Genomic DNA, 17,877 nt, shown 5'->3' with positions numbered 1-17,877 from the left:
AGCATTGCTGCCAAGTTCCCTGGAAATATGGACAAGATGAGACAAATGTCTTTAATTGAAGAGGAGGGGGTGAAAAGGATAAACATGGCTCATCTGTGTATTGTTGGGTCTCGTGCAGTAAATGGAGTTGCCAAGATCCATTCTGACATTGTCAAAAATAAAGTGTAAGTCAAAATTTGTACCTTGTAGGGATACCACAACAAAACTTCAGGTTTAACTTGCACAGCATGGCTGGGGTTGCAGACAATAGGTTCTGAATTAGGGTTACAGGAAGTCTTGGCGCTTTTTGCATTCACACTGCTGTTTGTGTAGCATGTAGTGTATTTACACCAGCCACATTTATGTAGTTCGAATTACCTTTGACTGTTTAAATCGCCAAATAGTGACTCTTGAATGTGACTACATTATATGGACAAATGGATGCCTCTGGACAGATTTGTAAACTATCAAACTGTACAAACATTTCTTTTATGAAAAGCCACTGCAGAACTTGTAGCTGTATTTGCAGGGGATGAGTGCCATTGTACCCCCCAAGTGAGGTGCTACACCTAAATCTCCTAATGCAGAATATCCCAGCTCTGAGGTTGCATACAGTCTCAAGGAAAAATGAACACTGGAGAAAAATCTACACTGATGCCTCTAATCCTTTCAGGGTACTTATGTGACACTTAACTTGTGGTGGCTGCATCATATGGCTAAATTAAGGAGTCAAACTTATTCCTTATCAGTTGTCGTAATGTTCTATTTCTGTAGTAAACAAAATCTAGCTTCTTAAAACTGGTAATGCATAAACCAGAGAATTATGACCAAAGTCTTTATTTTGCTACGGTCTCTTCTGTTGTGGCTCTCCTGTGATCCCAGTCTTTGTCCTGTGATCCCAGTCTTTGTTCTTGGGCCAAAGACTTGGAGCCAGAGGGTACCCTTGTGTTGGCACACTATACTCTGTTGCAGTTTTGTGATTTTCAGTGATGTAAACCATTGAAGCAAAACTCAACATCAAGAATTACTTCAGTCTGTATGCTTAGTCTATGGCAATTCTGCAGCCTAATGTTGGGTTGTGACTAGAGCACCTTGATGTGCTCCAACTCTTTAAATCAATGGTAACTAATCAGCCCTTTCCTGCTTGTGTGCGAATTCCTGTTGGCTCTAAATGCTTCTTGCATCTTCTCGGATTGCACTATGCTGTCCTGAACTGCTTTTAAGCAGCCGGATTAGTTTCTACTCAGTAACTACACCGGAAACTTCATGTGCTTAGCTTTTGTGCAGTGTGCACCTCTGCTCAAATTGAATACTCCTGTCTCAAAAGTCATGCCAGTATTCGAACAGACTCTTTGTATTTTCAACAGCTTTCCTAGTTAACATTGCGCAGTGCTAAGCGGATAGTAAGATCCCACTTTAAAGATGACTGCCTTGCATTTAAACATTTAATTTAACCAGGGGAATGGAGTGGTCCAGGGATCCTTTCTGCCCTTTCTCGTTACTCAAAGTAATTGGGGCTGTACAAGGTAAATATAAAGTAGCATACAGAGAATAAGGTGCAATTTGTGTTAAATGAACAACATAATCAACCCCATTTTCTATGTGTTAACAGGGTGTTGTGCCAACTATTGCAATTGCTATTAAGTCAGTTCCACACTCCTACCTTTTGACAGTTATACACTACTCTCGGCTCTTAATCCATCCACCTGTTTGCTGATGACCTAGTTTCCTCTTGCCTTCCTCTGAACCGAATCTTTAGTCTTCTGCTTTTCTGCATGTTCCCAGCCCACCATAATCTTTGGCCTCTGCAGATGGAGCTATTTTGGCTTTTGCTCCAATGTAGTCATTTCTTTGCATGTCCCACAGTGTGCATTCTGATGCCTGTCTCTGGCACTTCATCTCCATCACCTTTAGCTTCCTTGACTCCTGTGCCTTTACTGGCCCAGGTTTCTGTACTGTACGGTAGTACTGGCCCAGGTTTCTGTACTGTACGGTAGTACTGGCCCAGGTTTCTGTACTGTACGGTAGTACTGGCCCAGGTTTCTGTACTGTACGGTAGTTCTGGTCAAAGCACTGTTGTAAACCTTTTTCAGCTTTTGATATTATTCTCAGACTGCACCTGTCACTCGAGCAGTTGGCTGCAGCCCCTCTGATTCTAGTTTTTGACCTTATTCAAACTTCTCTCAACTCTTCCTCCCAGATACTTGAAGCTGTTAACCTGTTCCACTCTTCCCTTAGATGTCAAGTCTCCTCTTTGCTAATTTGCTGCCATAACTATTTTTTTATAACTTTTCATTCCATTTTGCTATCAGTTTTGCATTCCACTTCCCTATCTCTTGCTGATGTTTTTGCTTAATCTGCATGTAATGCTACATCTGCATATAGCAACTTAATTCTGTCTAGCCATCCTGTTGATGTCCACCAGTATAAGGAGTAGTGGGCTTGGAGCTGAGCCCTGATGCACATCCAACACCCCTGCGAGTCCCAACACTGTTTGCACTTGTGTCCTTGTACATAGCCTGCACTAATTCTACCAATGTTTCTGGGACTTCAGACCACCACAAGACTACCCAAATCATCTTTCTTGACTTTGCCATGCTGTCTCCATCTCCAGGGGTAAATTTTAAATCCACTTTAAAAAGTTGCTAGAATAACGGGATTTGTGAGCATATTTTCTGAAATATATAATCTGAAATTCTTGGATCATTGTGACTTCAAGCCTCAGTGTTTTGCCAGAAAACAGATTGAAGAATAGGCCAAAAATCCTGAGGCAAAAATGTGGGCATTTGTGAAGAGGGAAAGATCTACTCACTTCATGTAGCATGGCATAAAATTCTCTGCAATCGTGGTATTTGCCCTTCGCCATTCATGTTTCTGGGCATATTTTTTGCCAAACGCATAGTCAACCATGTGGGAAGGAGTACATTAACAACTGTAAATTGTTTATGCCCAGATCAGTGTTTTCTAATGGTGCATGCTCTGTAAATAGTTAATGAACATCTGTGGCATTTAATGGACTCTTTGACCTGTTCCCATTGGTGTTGAAGTAGAGATGGCTAAATGACGAAGCACCACATTAATCAGTTAAATTGCATAATGTTTGACCTGTTTAGATTAAAAAAAGTGAAATTCAGCGATAAATCTAAAGTTTTAGACTGAGATTATCTCCTATAGTCTTGTATAGATATGCAGGCTATAAAGGAATTGTATTGCTTGCTGGTCTGTTAGTCAAACTACTAAACTGAGGTAAACTAATCCAGCAATGGTAATGGGGATATTTCAGTGTTGTAGTGACTAGGCTCTTTCCCTGCTAGGAACTCTACTTGTGTGTTAGTATGCATTATTGCAGAAAGCTATTTTAATACAATGTATCATGACTTAACTGTTGTATGTTTTTTAGATTCAAAAACTTCAGTGAGCTGGAACCAGAGAAATTTCAGAATAAAACCAATGGGATAACACCAAGGCGCTGGCTTCTCTTGTGTAACCCAGGGCTGGCTGAATTAATAGCGGAGGTAAGTAGCATTTCTGGAAAAGCTGTATAGGTGGGTCTTTGTGTAGCCAAGGAGAGACCCTGGCTCCAACTAGATACAATTCTGGCTCCAACTAGATACAATTCTTTCTCAGTATGTTTTAAAGCACTTTAAATATGGTGTTAAACAGTAAATACTGCACATGGCAGAATGGAATTGCAGAATGGAATTCAGTTTCTTGGAGACCAATTAGTCATTTACTTCTACAATTGAACTGGTAGAATCCTTCTTATTGGAGTTATTACCTTTAGATTTGTAGTTCCATTACAGTGATGTGTAGCTTGTATTAGCATGACTTGTACATCAGTGACTTGTAAAGTGGAAAGTCCAAGTACAGTGATAAAAGCGGCTTATTGCACAGTATGACCATTCCGTTTTCTGTTCATGGCTGCTACTGACTTAACTCTGAACTGTTGGTATTAACAGAATGCTGCTTAAACTGGATAGTTTAACCATGTACAGCTACAGCTGATCAGGTACTGGCCACTTCTGAGACTCTTCTTGCTAATGGTTACTTCCTCTTACCATACAACATGTTCCCCCCCTTACCAACTGTTGCATTTTCCTTCTCCCTCGTGTTTGTCTGGGTACTGCTTTAGCTTCAGCCATTTGAGTCCTCTGGTTCCCACAGCTGTAGATGCCTGTACCTTTTGGAGCATTTTTGGAGCATGTAGTACTGTTGGCAGAAAGGGTGCCCGGACTCTGCAAGATGCTAATCTTTATTGCACACAGGATTTTAATCATGCCCTCCATAGGAGGGGTTCCATATTGGTGTCTTAATGTCAAGACATTCAGAGGAAGCTCCCTAGACAAAGGCTTTTGGGCCAGAACAGTCTGTATTGTGTGGGAAAAATATTAAGCACTGTTATGGGTGATAACTCTTCAGCTCAGCTTCTTTCACTTTGAAGATGGCAGGGCACTGGTGGGAAGAGGCACTGGTGGGAGAATTTAAGAAAATTAGTTTACAAAGCTCTTCAGTCTGAGCTAACTAATTTCTTACATGTTGAACATTCTCCTGTAACTGGCAAATAGTCATTGTTTCCATTTGTAGAAGAGGACATTGGGACCTGCATCCTTCCATAGCCGTATTTAAGGATGCATCCTGTTGTGCAGGTGTTTGTGACCTTTCAAGTATCTGAAATTCAGTTTGACCAGTCCAGGTAATTAAGAGAAATCTGGGTTAGCTCTGAAGACTTTGTTCTCTGCATTGGAAAAGTGGTGGCTCCCTGGACATCAACCTTACTGATGGAACATAACTTTGGTATGTGAGGCATTTTTTTACAGTGGGCTTTCATTTTGTTACTCCACTCTTGTCTGTTACCATAAATTTAAATTAATGCTGTCTTGCACTGTATAGCAAGGCTTATGCTCTTCTGAATGCACTTTCCAGGTGGCTCTTCAAACCACTCATTGAGGACCTCTACAGGAAAATTGAAATTGACTAAGGCCATTGCCCCCTAGCTTTCTAAATGCCAGCCTAATTCTTCAAAAGGTGATTTTTCTCTAAACTCTATGTAGTTTACTCCTCTAGCAACATTTTTCTCTAAACTCTAGGTAGTTTACTCCTCTAGCAACACCAGTTAAATCTGCTAGGATTGCTGAGTGCTGATGTAGCAACCCAAATTGCATGCTAAGTGAGTCCAAGTTTACTCTAACTTGGAAAGCGGAGCCAGGTTCTAGATGTAGCCACAGATGGTCTCTATTTTCACAAAGTTCCAGTGGGGGACCAGTTTAAACTCTTAAGCAGGTCAGGACCTCTCAAGAGGGTCCTACAGTGTTCCCCAAAGGTTTTGGGGTCCTGCTTTTTCCTTGCTCCAAAGCTGAGAGCTTGGGGGTCCTGATTCAACAAACAGAATCCAGTATGTTGAGTTCTGGATGGTCCCTCTCCAGCGGGACATGTCCCTGTTGTCGCAATGCATCAGGGTTGTCACGGACTTGGAAATCTAGTGTTTATATAAACATCTGGAGTCCTGAGTTTCCTTTTTATCTCTGGATAGAGGATGCCTTCTAGAAGGGACTGTTATAGCAGACTAATGGTGGTCCTCTTAACTAATTACATTAGTGTGACACTTCAGGTGCATCTGCAGTTAACTCCTGGCTCTTCTAGATGTCAAATATTGCTTGTTTATATTTGCATCAATAATTCAAAAACATTTTGTGTGCAAGGTTTTAAGATTTCATAAAGCTTACACAATGAAACTCAAATGTATTAAAATTTTACCTAGTGCAGGTAAAAAACTTTGAAAAAATGTAAAAGTTCTGTATAAAATCATATTTCAACCAAGTAAACTCCTTGGCCTCATATGCTAGATGAATAAAATGCTACTTAACAGCGTGTGTAACTTGAGTGGTTGCCGAGACTAAGTTTACAAATATTACAAATGTAATGGTTACTACATTTATTGTGACTCTTAAAATTTGGTTCAAGACCTAGAACCTAAAGAATGCTACCACTATAAAAATAGTTTATGCCGAAGAGTGCCATTTAAACTTTCATAACCCCTATGGTTACAGAAATTGAAAAATTTGTTTGAAATGTGAGGACATGATTTGATTCTGTCGAAAGGCTTTGGTCCCACCCATTGAAAGTTACAGTGCAAACGTCCTGAGCTCAGTGAATGAGTTAAGTCTATGTGATGGTCTCAGGTTTGGATGCTCTTAGTTAAGGAACTAGAAACACTGTAGTCCCACTTTGGATATTTGTCAGAGCAGAAGTGGTTGTTCCAGTATATGCAGTTCCTGCTCACTTCATGGATCCAGTCTTGTTCCTCTCTGCTCTTGGACCTTGTGCTGGCCACTTGTTTTATGGTTTGTGTGGGTTTTGTACTGAGTCTGGCTCAAAGGCATCGCCAAGTTTCTTATCAAAACTGCTCACCTTAGCTGAGCTATGCACAAGAATATTGGATCTTTCTTTCCTCAACTGTTCATAGGTACTTATTAGAGTTGTAGGTTGAGGAGCTCTCCTGAGTTGGAAGTGTGTAATTTTAGGAGGTCCGGTTACAATTTGTTTATAGGCTCATCTGAATGGGATGGCAGGATTTTTTTTTCCTAGATGTTGGCTGAAAACTGAAGCTTGAAAGTAGCTGAGGTATCCAAGATGAGAAGGATATGATGGAATCAAATTTGGAATGTAGAACAGGTCATTGCCAAACAAAATTTAAAGCTGTAGAAACCTGTGCAGAACTGGTCTATTGGAGGATAAAACAAGGAGGTGAAACTTTAGGGTCAGACTGTCATCTCTCAATCTGTTGGTACAAGAAATCTGGACAAAGCCTTAAATGGTGGGATTAAAGGTCTAAAAATAGGGACTTATTTTAAATATTGCTCTTAGTAACTTGGAAAGTTAATAGTGACAGGGTTTGTTAGCACGCATTTCCTGAAAAGATGGTCTGAAGCTCAAATGTATGTCACTTAGTGACTTAAATCCATAGTGATTTGCCAGCAAACCACAAATTTTTGAGGAACAGACTGAAAATGATGTTAAACAGCCTCTGAAAGGTTTGTGGTATAGCCTGCTAATACTGGTGCACTGTCTATCTTGGCACAAGAATAAATGGGTGTTTGGCAAATTTGGAAGCCTGGTAAGAAATGGTAGAATAGACTTTAGGAACCCAGCTTTGGTAAATCGTTTATCAGATGTCCAAAATTTACATATGTACCTCTTTCGTAAACTTTCCAACCACTAAACAGCATGCCATTACTTTGCTCCCCTTTCAGTTCCCCTCAACTTTTTCTATTCAGTGTAATCCCCCACTGTGAAGGTAGTAGCTCCACACATTCCATATAGGGGTATGCAGCTCTTAGACTCCCAAATGCAGTAAACTTAGAATTTTATGCTGTTTCATGCAGACAGAAGTGTGGAAAGGCCAGATGAGGTGGTGTCTGTATCTGTTAACAAAAGATGGTTCAACTGTGAAATTATACTGTCACACTTTTGTGAACTTGAGTTCTCATCCATTTAAATGTAGACCATTTTACTTGCCCAGGGAGCTGAATGGGTCCGTGTACATCTCCCCTAGTGCTAATACCACCGAGGCACTGAATTATGCAGTCACATGGGTGAGCTGCAGAGCAAATATCCTGACTTTGTACACGTGGCAGCTGGTGACTTTAAAGCAGATCTGAAAGTACTCCCACACTATCAGTATGTGGACATTCCTACAAGGGCTGACAATATCCTGGACAAGGTGTAGATAAACTTAAAGAAAGCTTAAGGCAGTGCAAATTACACAAATGGGGAAGCTCTATTTGTACTAGCTTGCTATTGCCAGCTTACAAACTTGCACTGGTTAGAAGAAACCCACAAAAACAAATCTGGGTATGGCCCGAGGGGACTATGGAGACCCTCCAAGATTGCTTCAACCAACTGGGATATGTTCAAGGAGGCAGCCACAATGAATCTGCATCTGAACATTGAATACACTGAGGTAGTGATGGCATACATTTCAAACTGATGGGAGTACCAAAGTCCAAGAGTATCATTATTAGAGCTAACCAGAAGCCATGGCTCACTCCTAAGGTATATGAGCTTCTGAAGGAGAGAAGCCTTGCTTACAGGGCTTAAAGACAAAGCAGCCTTAAGTGTAGCAAGAGGTAATCTGAGGAGGGGTATAAAGGAGGCTGAGGGAGTATGGCAGAAAGGTACACAGCCACTTTGAAGACGTGAAGGACGCAAGGATACTATGGCAAGGCATGCAGGAGATGACTGACCTACAAAATCAGGTCAGCACAATGAGGACAGAATCAAATTCCTGGACAGTTTGAACATCTGTGGTAGACTTGAGGAAAGAAATGGGTTGTCACTAAAGCTACCCACTGAGAAGGATGCAGTGCTCCCACTGAGAAGGATGCAGTGCTCTGCCTCAGCACAGATAGAGAGCTAAGGAGAGAACCCCAGCAAGGCTGCTAGCCCAGACAAACTGGGCAAGGTGTTAAAAGGCTGTGCTGATCAACTATGCACAGTGCTCAAGGAGATATTTAATACCGGTTGCCATGGCAAAAGTACCCTCTTGCTACAAGGAAACTTTATCCCTCTACCCAAGAACCACTCCCCCCAGCCATAATGACTACAGACCCGTCAGTCTGACATCCACGGTTATGAAATGTTTTGATCAAAAAGGATAGTCATGCCTTCCTCCTAATTTTTGATCCTCTGTAGTTTGCGTACAGAGCTATCAGATCCATGGTTGATGCCATATCAGTAGCACTGCACATCTCCCTTTTTGCATTTAGAGGGCAAAGATGACTGAGGATGCTGTTCATGGATTTCATCTCTACATTTAATAGGGACACCAATGCAGCTGATTGAGAAACTGGCACATTTAGGAATCTGTAAACATCTTTGTTGCTGGATCCTGAACTTCCTGATTGTGTTATTACCTGAACACACCCTCTGGTCTCTCAGTGCATCACGATTAACACCAGGGTTCCACAGGGATGTGTTCTTGGCCCACTGTCCACCATCCTGACTTATGACTGCTATGCCAAGCACAAGTTTAACCATATCAAGTTTGCTGATGACACCACATTCGTGGGGCTCATCATAAAGGAGGATGAAAGTACCTACAGAGGAGGTGGCATCTCTTATCAGCTGGTGTGAGGGGGAACAGCCTTGACCTGAATTTAGGCAAGACCAAAGTGATTATAATCTGCTTTAGCAAAACAAACCACCCAGTGCTCAGGATCAATGGAGAGTGTGGAGAGGGTAGAGAGTACAAAATTCCTGGGTGTACACATGAGGATCTCTTATGGTCAGGAAATGCCAGCCAACTGGTCAAAGTGCACAAGTGCCTTCACTTTAAGGCTGAAAAAAGCTAAGCTTCCTCATTCTCTGCACCTTCTATAGAGGTGCAATAGCGAGCATCCTCACCTGCAACTTCAGTGTGGTATCAAAGCTGCACAGTTGCGGAAAGGAAGGTGCTGCAAAATGGTACCAGTTGCAGTGAAGGTAACCGGTTCCAGTCTTCCATCAATACAACATCTTGCTTCTGCAAGAAGCATCTGAAAGGCCACCAAAAATACAGGACATGCATCCTGCACATAGGCTGTTTAAGCATCTGGCATCAGGTAGGAGATCTCAGCATCCACTGCAGGGGTACAAGTTTCAGTAACTGTACTACCCTACAGTAATTAGACTTCTGAACTCTGGCACTATTCCAGGGGTCTAGACACGTCAGTTTTTGTGTACTATATACTTGTGTACAATATTTTATTATATCATAGTATTTAACTCTCATGCAATATTAGACATATAACTTGGGCATTTCAATCTGTATCGTTTATTTAAAAAGGGTAGTTTAAATCGGGGAGGGTATTCGTATAAGTGGTGGTAAATGTCTCTGCTTGCTCTTGTGTGTATTGGAGTATTTTCCTTTCCTTTGTATTCTGAATTGAGCTGGTGCACAATTTCGTTTAGGCTACATATGTAGTTCTAAATGAGTTTACTTTGACTTCCAACCACTTTTTTGTTTAATATCTAGTGCTTTCAAGGTCAATGTAATGTTTTATTTCCAAGTTTTGGTCATCACATTGGTTGCTGACAAACTTGGGCTGCTTTGTCTTTACGTTCTAGTTCTCCAACTTGGCAGCATCTTGTCTTGGCAACTTCCATTTGTTGACCCAGTGTCTACCCTAGGACTGTTTGAGATGCGCAGTCAACATTGGTTCGCACCTGAAAATGTTCATTTTCCACTGACCCCACACCTAAACCAGTAACTGATCCTGAGAATCAACTTGGGTGATTTGCATGGAAAGGCTTACAGAACAGTCTTGTATTTTGAAGCCCAGCACACATCTGTTAATCCTTTGTAATTTGTCCACCCAGCCTCGTCTCCCAAGTCCCTCTGACTTGTGTGTGCACCCTTCTATTAAGTGAACGTAAAGGGGCTAGTTTTTTCTTGGCACCATCCTATTTCCCTATGGGTGTGGCCACTTGCAGCCTCACCTGTCAGGGTGCCCCTTCCTAATCTAAACTGTTTTGCTTTCTCCTATTCTTAGTGGGTGCCCCCCCCCCAATAGATAACTTGCTTCAAATCTGTCCCTTGGTCAACTTGCTTCATGTTGCTTCTGTTGTGTAGTTGCCTGGGAATCTTGTCAATAGTCTTGCTTGCTTTATCCCCTCACTGTCTTATTTTGCAGTATAAGATTTGTCAAAACTCTACCTCCCCTTTTCCCAGACCTGCTTCGAATGAACAGTTTCTTGCTCTGATCAATCCTGACATTGTCTTGCCACTAGTTTTTCTGCTTGTAATTCTTTTCCTGATTTAGAAGTTAAGACTATGGAGGTAAGCTTTACTTCATTAGGATCACCTTTATCCAACTTTAAGTGAAGACTTCTTTCCTTGATCAGGTAATTTAAATACACCCGGCCAAAATATCAAATCGGGGGGGGGGGGGGGTACATTTTACACTAACTTACTCAAATCCGTAATGGATGTTTCCTTTTTTGGATTGTTGCTTTGGTTTTCTGCCACATGTCCGTTTGAATCCTTTAATGCTAGGTACTTCATTGTGTTCCCAGTATGGGAATTTATCTACTTATGCATATAGAGACACCAAGTTTAAAGACTTGGCACCTGAGCTACTTGTAACCCAAAATTTGGAATGGTCTCAGTATTTTACAGTCCATGGCCAGCTTGTTCTGCTTTTGTCACGTTTTCCCATCTTCCCTTGCACTTATTTGAATGTTTTCATCTTTTCGTTTCCTTTGCCTCTTTATTAAGCAGTGGAAAGCGGACTTCCCTACCTTGTTTCTGTAATTCCCCCACCACTTTCCTTCTGACCCAGTATGTCTTCCTTAGCTTTCCTTGCATCCAGGCGTAATAGAAATTGAGCTAATTACTTATTAATGACACTTGTCCTCTTCATGCTTCTGAGTTGGAGCTCTAGTGCTGTCTCCTGTCTACAGCTCATGTAGTGCTGTCAAATGAGCTGTCTACAACTCCTGTAGATACAGGAGCAGTCTATTTTTGGCAGCTCTTGTCTGGCCTTGCTGTGGCTAAACTTTTAGAACCGTGATCTGTTGGTCTGTCTATGCAGCTGAATGTTCCCTTCTAAAACCACCACTGCTTCTTTAAGTAGGAAAATAGTATGGAAGTGCCAATGCCTCTTTTCCCCACTACCTTGGCAGACACCTTAACATTTTAGGTGTCTAATCCAGATATTGTAACCTGATGCATGTCTTCCATTAAGTAAATTAGCATACTTCTGCATTTAAGTAGTCTTGGCCATGTTGCCAGATTTTGTACCTGTGGGAGAAGCAAGCAATTTCCACTTGTGCCTAAAGCTGCTGCTGCATCCAATCCTATTCCCTTAATCTGTACTGTTAGTAGTGGGACTCCCTCCTAGAGACAGCTGACGAGTCCTCGGACTGTATTCCAGTCTGTAAGGATCCTTTGCTGAAATTCTCCAACTGTGTTAAGGTAGAACAGTGTAGTCTTGCATGGGACAAATACTTAATTGATTTTACTTAAACCTTTACCATTTTTTCTAGTAAAATCACCCCCCCCCCCTCTCGGCTGCATAACCCCCTTGAATTTAAACCATCTTAAGTGCAGCTTCTCCATACAGCTTCTCTGTACAGCTTCTACCCTACTGTGAAGACAGGTTCTTCTAACTCTCTGCCTTTTCACTGAATCCCATGCACATTCCAAGTTGTCATTTCCACATTCCACTTGTCACTGACTAAATGCATAACCTTTCCCACAATCCATTCCCATTCTGTGAATGGCACTTCAGTGCTCTGTATAAATGCAGTCTCTGTTGGGCGCATTGCATATTGTAAGTACTTGATATCTCATTCAAACCTCTCAAAAGCCAGCTACAAATAGCTATGTACATAGGTTTTGGAGGAATTCCTTCATCGGGGCAGATGCCCCTGTTAGTCCCAAAAATTGACTAACCTAAACATTAAATTTTGCTTACTCCAGCTGTTTAGCAAGCAACATTTTTCCCTAAATCTGTTCAGTCTTAGTACTGTCAGAGCAAGAAAACACCTGAATATTTCACATTTTATTTAACTTTTCCGCCCAGTTCATCTACTTAGTTTTATCAGTGTAGCATCTTGAATGGTTAACATCTTCCCTGCAGTTCAGTACACTGAGATCTTCATTTTTCTGTGTTCCAATGAAGGCTGCTGGACAATTGACTAGATGAATATCTTCCCTCGCATCATGTGCTTGGCTGCATCTTGACTGGAAATACTAGCAACCGAAGTAGATATTTTACATAAGCTTGTAACACATTCCTTGTTTGCAAGCTATTTCTTAGAATATTTTGAACAAACTGTTTATTCAGTCCATTTTGGAAAGGGCCAGAATCAGTCCTGCTTTTCATTACCTACGGGCAAATGCAGTATATTGATAAATTCCAGTAACTGAGTTTGGCAAGCATTCATCAAACCCATGCCAGTCTTTCCAGGCCATTGTAATACTAAGCAGTAAACACACTTACAATTACATCCGCTGTTCTGGTCAAATTGTAGTTTTGCATGTGATGCACATCTGTTCACCATCCACAGAATGCAGTTTTCCAACTTCAGTCCTAGGACTGTGGACCTTAAACTGAAGTAATTGCTACCAGCACATGGTCTGATCCTAGTTCGGATAGTCTTGTAATTCTTGTGCTGAATAACTGCATTGGCATGCCGTCTCAAATGACAGCTGGGCATTCCCTGCTTGGACAGTTGCTAGATAAGTTGCTTAACTTCCCTTGCTTGTACAGCTTCCATAAGTCTTTAAAATTCCCCAGGAAAAATAAACAATACTGCAAGATAACTATCTAGACCATACTCCAGCTGACTTCTTTGTTTTGACTGGAAAACATTTGTTTGCTAGAAAAGGACTCCAGTTTAACACTTTCACCTGCTACACTTGCACACTTCCTTTTGTATCTTTGCACACTTCTTTTTGTATCTTGGTTAACAGGCACCCATGGGGATTGGTAGATGGTGGATAACTAGTTTCTGGTTCCTTGAGAGTTGCTGTTAAATAGGTCTGACTACTGTTTATTTGGTTTGACTTCTTGTTTGGTTGAGAAGAGGGAATTTATTCCCATCTTCCTTTTTAAAGTCTAAAACTCTAGGTATGTTTCTGCAGTGAGGAAACAAGTGCAACACATTTTTCTTTTCCAGTTGCTTGAGTTCTGGTTAACAGTTTACATGTTTACTTTACTGTACTGATGTTTGCTTCAAGATGTGAAGTGCCCCATTTCCCATGCTATGGGAATACTCCACTGTTAGTTGCTGCTTTGAAAAGTCAAAATCTGACTGAAACCAAACATTTAAATGCGCAAAGAACCTCCAGTTAGTGTTAAATTGAGGAGACTAAAGTGCTAACTGGAGGTTTTGTCATGTTTGGTTTTAATCAGATTGACTTTCTATTTCATGCTATGGGAAGCCTCTTGAGTTGCTAATTAAGCTTCATAAAAGTCTGTCCTTAAGCTTCTTAGGGGTGGTTGTAAACCAGATATTCCTCTCTGCTCAGCCTTCCAAACTGACCCTTTTTTGAAACAGTCTTCTTGTTTGCCTATTCTCAGTTTTTCCTGGTTTTCCATTTCTGACTTGCAGCTTTATTGGTACATTTCCATTCTGACCAACTTTGCACTGTAATGCAAGTGGGTCCCTAGAGGAGGCAAGCATGGGTTGCTTTCAAAGGAAGACCTAACTTGCATCTTGGATGAAAATGTTAGTTTTCCACTGAGATTGCTTGTTGAGCACAATTTTCTCCTCCCCAATTTTTACATCTTGGCAGAATAGTTTTCAGCCAGTAATTGAATTTTAAAACCAAATTCATGGCAATTCAACTATACCTCTTCCTGATAGCTGAGCTCCAGTTAATGCTGGTGGCCATATTGGAAGTTTCTTTTCAGAACAAACTCTTGATTCAGTTGTAGCAGTTTTTTTCTGGGGCTGTCAAGAGGGTTCTAGCACTCTTGTGGTTAAAAAAAAAAAGTTTCCAAACCTGGTTGCTTTAAACAAGGGTCATAATTTGCCATCAGGTAAACTGAGTTAGTATGCATGATGCTATTGGCAAGACTTGGATATTGTGTAGCACAGATGCAAATGAGAGCTGGACTATTTCAGTCTTGTGTATGTGAAACAAGATGTGTATTCCACCTTTTGCTTTGAGCACATGCAGTGGACGTATTGTGGACCAAGTCTCTTGTAAGTTCGTTTGATTTCTGATTTGGTTTTCCAACTAACATTAAGTCACAGACTGTTTGCTTCAGCAAATTAATTTATATTTTCAAAACTTTGAAAGTTATTTGCCTTATTGTATAGTGTATGTTAAATCATTAAATATCTTGTCTGATTTTGTTTATTTGCAGTTTTTATACTTTATTTTACATTTGTTGACCGGGCTAGTCTAGCTGGAGAAGTGTCCATTTTCAGTAGAGGCCTGGGGAGAAAAGCTCCAAGAAATTGTACAGAGTTTATACAAACTTAAAATAGAAGTTATACAGATATTGAAAACAGAATTTATCACAATTTTTTTATACAAATAGTACTAATTAGAATTCCCATAGTCCTTTTGTAAGGTACAGTATACATATGTTATATGCAATAATATAGTTTGCATAAAAGGTAGTTATTAAAGGATGTGGGGTGAGAAGTGAATAGATTAGTCAGGGTTAGTATAGGTGCATAGCCAGTGATTGAGAGTTTTAGATCACTTTTAAAAAGTGAGAGAAGTCTGAGATGTGATTTCAGAGGGGAGTTTATTCCATAGTTTTCTAACAGAGTTGGGGAACAAGGAGTCAGTTAGGTTTAGTAGTATTGATCAGCAGCTTGTTTGAGGAGCGTAGATTTTTGAGATTATTATAAGGTGTAATGAGGCTAGATAGTATTGGAGTATTGCTAGGTTGATACAGGGTCTTGTGGGCTATTGTCAACTGGTGAAATTGAAGCTGGTTAAGAAATTCAAGCCAGTTTAAGATTTAGACAGTGATGGGTTCTGAAAGGAGAGCCTGTAGAAAATCTAGCAATATTGTTATAGGAAGTTGTTAGTTTGAGGTTGTTTTTAGAGTAGTATATATGGGAGAGGCGTAAAGCATAGTGGATATTAGGTGAGTTCTGGCTATAGCGGTCCTAGCTCCTGGTGTAAGATAGGGTTTAATTCTGTAAAGGGATCCCAGTTTTTTAACTAATTTTATTGGAGCGTTTATGTGAGCATCAGAGTTTAGATTGTTTTCTATTGTTCCCAACAGCTTGGTGGTAGAGTCAGGAGGGATAAGAGTACCGTTGTTAGAAGTGAGTGAAATGTAAAGGGGTGGACTTTCGGGTTGGTGTGAAAGCATTTAGGAGGTAGCGGAGGTAGCAGTGAGAGAACCATTGTTCTACAGTGAACGCTTTTTGGGTAAGCGGAGAAGTGGCTAAGCAGATTATGGTAATCATCTGTGTATTGAATGCAGGTGGAGTATGTAATAGCTCTTTGCAGGTCATTAATGAAGATGGAAAATAAGAGTGGGCCTAATATGGAGCCCTGTGGGACACAGAGGGAGATAGGAAGAGGATTAGATGGTTTATTTTGCCAGAGTGCAGCCTGCTAACAGTTATCAAGGTAAGATGTAAACCAGTTAAGAGGATCAAGTAAGAATTTAGTGTATGAAGGAGTAGTTGGTGGTTAACCATGTCAAAAGCTTTGGATAAGTCAATGAAGACTGCGGATGAGACAATTTTTGTTGCGATTATTGATGCAGTTTGTGAATGATAGCAGGGCAGTGGTGGTACTATGGAAAGGTGCAAGTAGGTTGTTCTGGAGAAGGTGGTTGAGTAGTTGTTTATGGATGCATTTTTCCATAATTTTTGCAATAGGGGATAGTAACGCTATGGGACGAAAGTTGGGAAAGTCATTTGAGTTCCCCCCCCCCCCCCCCTTTATGTAGTGGGATGATATGCCAAATTTTCCAGATTGAGAAAGTTCCTTCGCTTATTGATCTATTATCAGAATGGAAATAGGGTAGGCAATGGCTTTAGCTCCGTTTTGCAAGAATTCTGCTGTGAGCTTGTCAGCTGAGGGGGTGGTAGGTTTTCACTTTTTGGAGAAGGGAGGAAATGTAGGAAGTAGACACTGGTTGTAGTTGAAAGAGGGTGTGGATTTGTAGAAGTGAGCAGGTTAGATATATCAGGAGATGTGAGAGTTTGGATAGTATCTATGAAGAAAGAGTTGGGCATTGCTGTTTGTGTGGAATTCTCAGGGTTTGAGCCTTGTGTGTTGGGTGTGATCAATTGGCCTGGGTAAAGATTAATACTAGTCAAAATTTTTAGGTTCCTTGAGAGAGGTTTGTTGTAATTGGAGATGAAAAATTATTTTTATCTAGTAGGATGGCTTTTTTTTGTACCGTTTCTATGTTCTCTAAACAATACCTTGCTGTTCCTGTTTCTAGAATGAGTATACAAGATTTCGATACCATATTGTGGATATTGGTGGTCAGGGCTAACTTTAAGTTTCATATTTAGATGAAAGTTTCTGATATCTTATGTAGAGGATTCAGTTTCATATAACTGAGGTGCATTTTGAATGTAAAAAATGTGCATATTGTACATGCAAGAATGCTGTATGGTTTGGAACGCTGTATTGTTTGGAATGCTGTAAAACCAAAGGCTGAAATATCTATGGAAGTATTTAAATTCACAGGAACAGCAAGTTACTGTAGTTTTCAGGTTGGCCATGGTGAAATGCAGGAAGATTTGCTTGGGTTGTTTGAGTCCTGATTCAGATGGTTGCAGGGAGTAGTACAGCAGATGTGGTATAAACTAAATATTACAGGCCACTACCATCCTGTCTGTGCTGTAGTTATGGCGTTCACATTGGAAAGAAAAGCTGTGCTCCAAAGAATCTGTGCGGCTCCTTTGCATTCAATCCAATTTCTGAGAAGCTGTGCAGATGTGCCTTGCTGGTGTCTACACAAGCCTACTCTACAAATGTGCTTACCTGAAAAGATTGCTGTCCAACTTGCAGAGCTAGTCAAAGCAGTTTTGTGCTGACTATGCCCTTCATGGTGGTGCAGGTAGCAGTGAGGTACACATGTTTCTGAAACTGTATGCCTGAATGTGGCAAGTTTCTATTTAGTCGTCCCCTGTGCTGCTTGTCAGTCTTTATAGTCAGATGTAATTAGTGCAATGTTGCCACTTAAATCTAGTTTCTTGGCTGTGTACTGGGATACTTGAATCTGCGTAATTGAGATCCACTTCTGCAAATGGAAACTTTCCTGGCATAGTACTGATTTTGGTTTTCTTGCTGTTTTCACACTAAAGTCACATAGTCGCACCTTTGCACTCCCGCCTCATTCATTTCCGATGGAGAGCTGAGCGAGTGTGCAGACTCGCTTTCCTATAGGTGTTCTCAAGCAGTATAATTGGCCTCCC

The 17,877-nt window shown here is 40.8% G+C and overlaps 1 protein-coding gene across 1 annotated transcript in view; it reads left to right on the top strand.

Moving 5' to 3' along the window:
- The window catches only part of PYGL (glycogen phosphorylase L), a 292,076-nt gene that overhangs the window by 147,531 nt on the left and 126,668 nt on the right, over window positions 1–17,877 (top strand). The window contains exons 11-12 of the mRNA XM_044074307.1: window positions 1–164; window positions 3,380–3,494. Coding sequence (XP_043930242.1) covers window positions 1–164; window positions 3,380–3,494 — 279 coding nt within the window. The remainder of the gene's footprint in view (window positions 165–3,379; window positions 3,495–17,877) is intronic.

The sequence above is a fragment of the Protopterus annectens genome, chromosome 6.part0 (assembly GCF_019279795.1).
Source record: "Protopterus annectens isolate FY-2018-M chromosome 6.part0, PAN1.0, whole genome shotgun sequence".
In the NCBI taxonomy this organism is placed as follows: domain Eukaryota; kingdom Metazoa; phylum Chordata; order Ceratodontiformes; family Protopteridae; genus Protopterus; species Protopterus annectens.
This window is presented reverse-complemented; position numbering and strand designations above follow the sequence as displayed.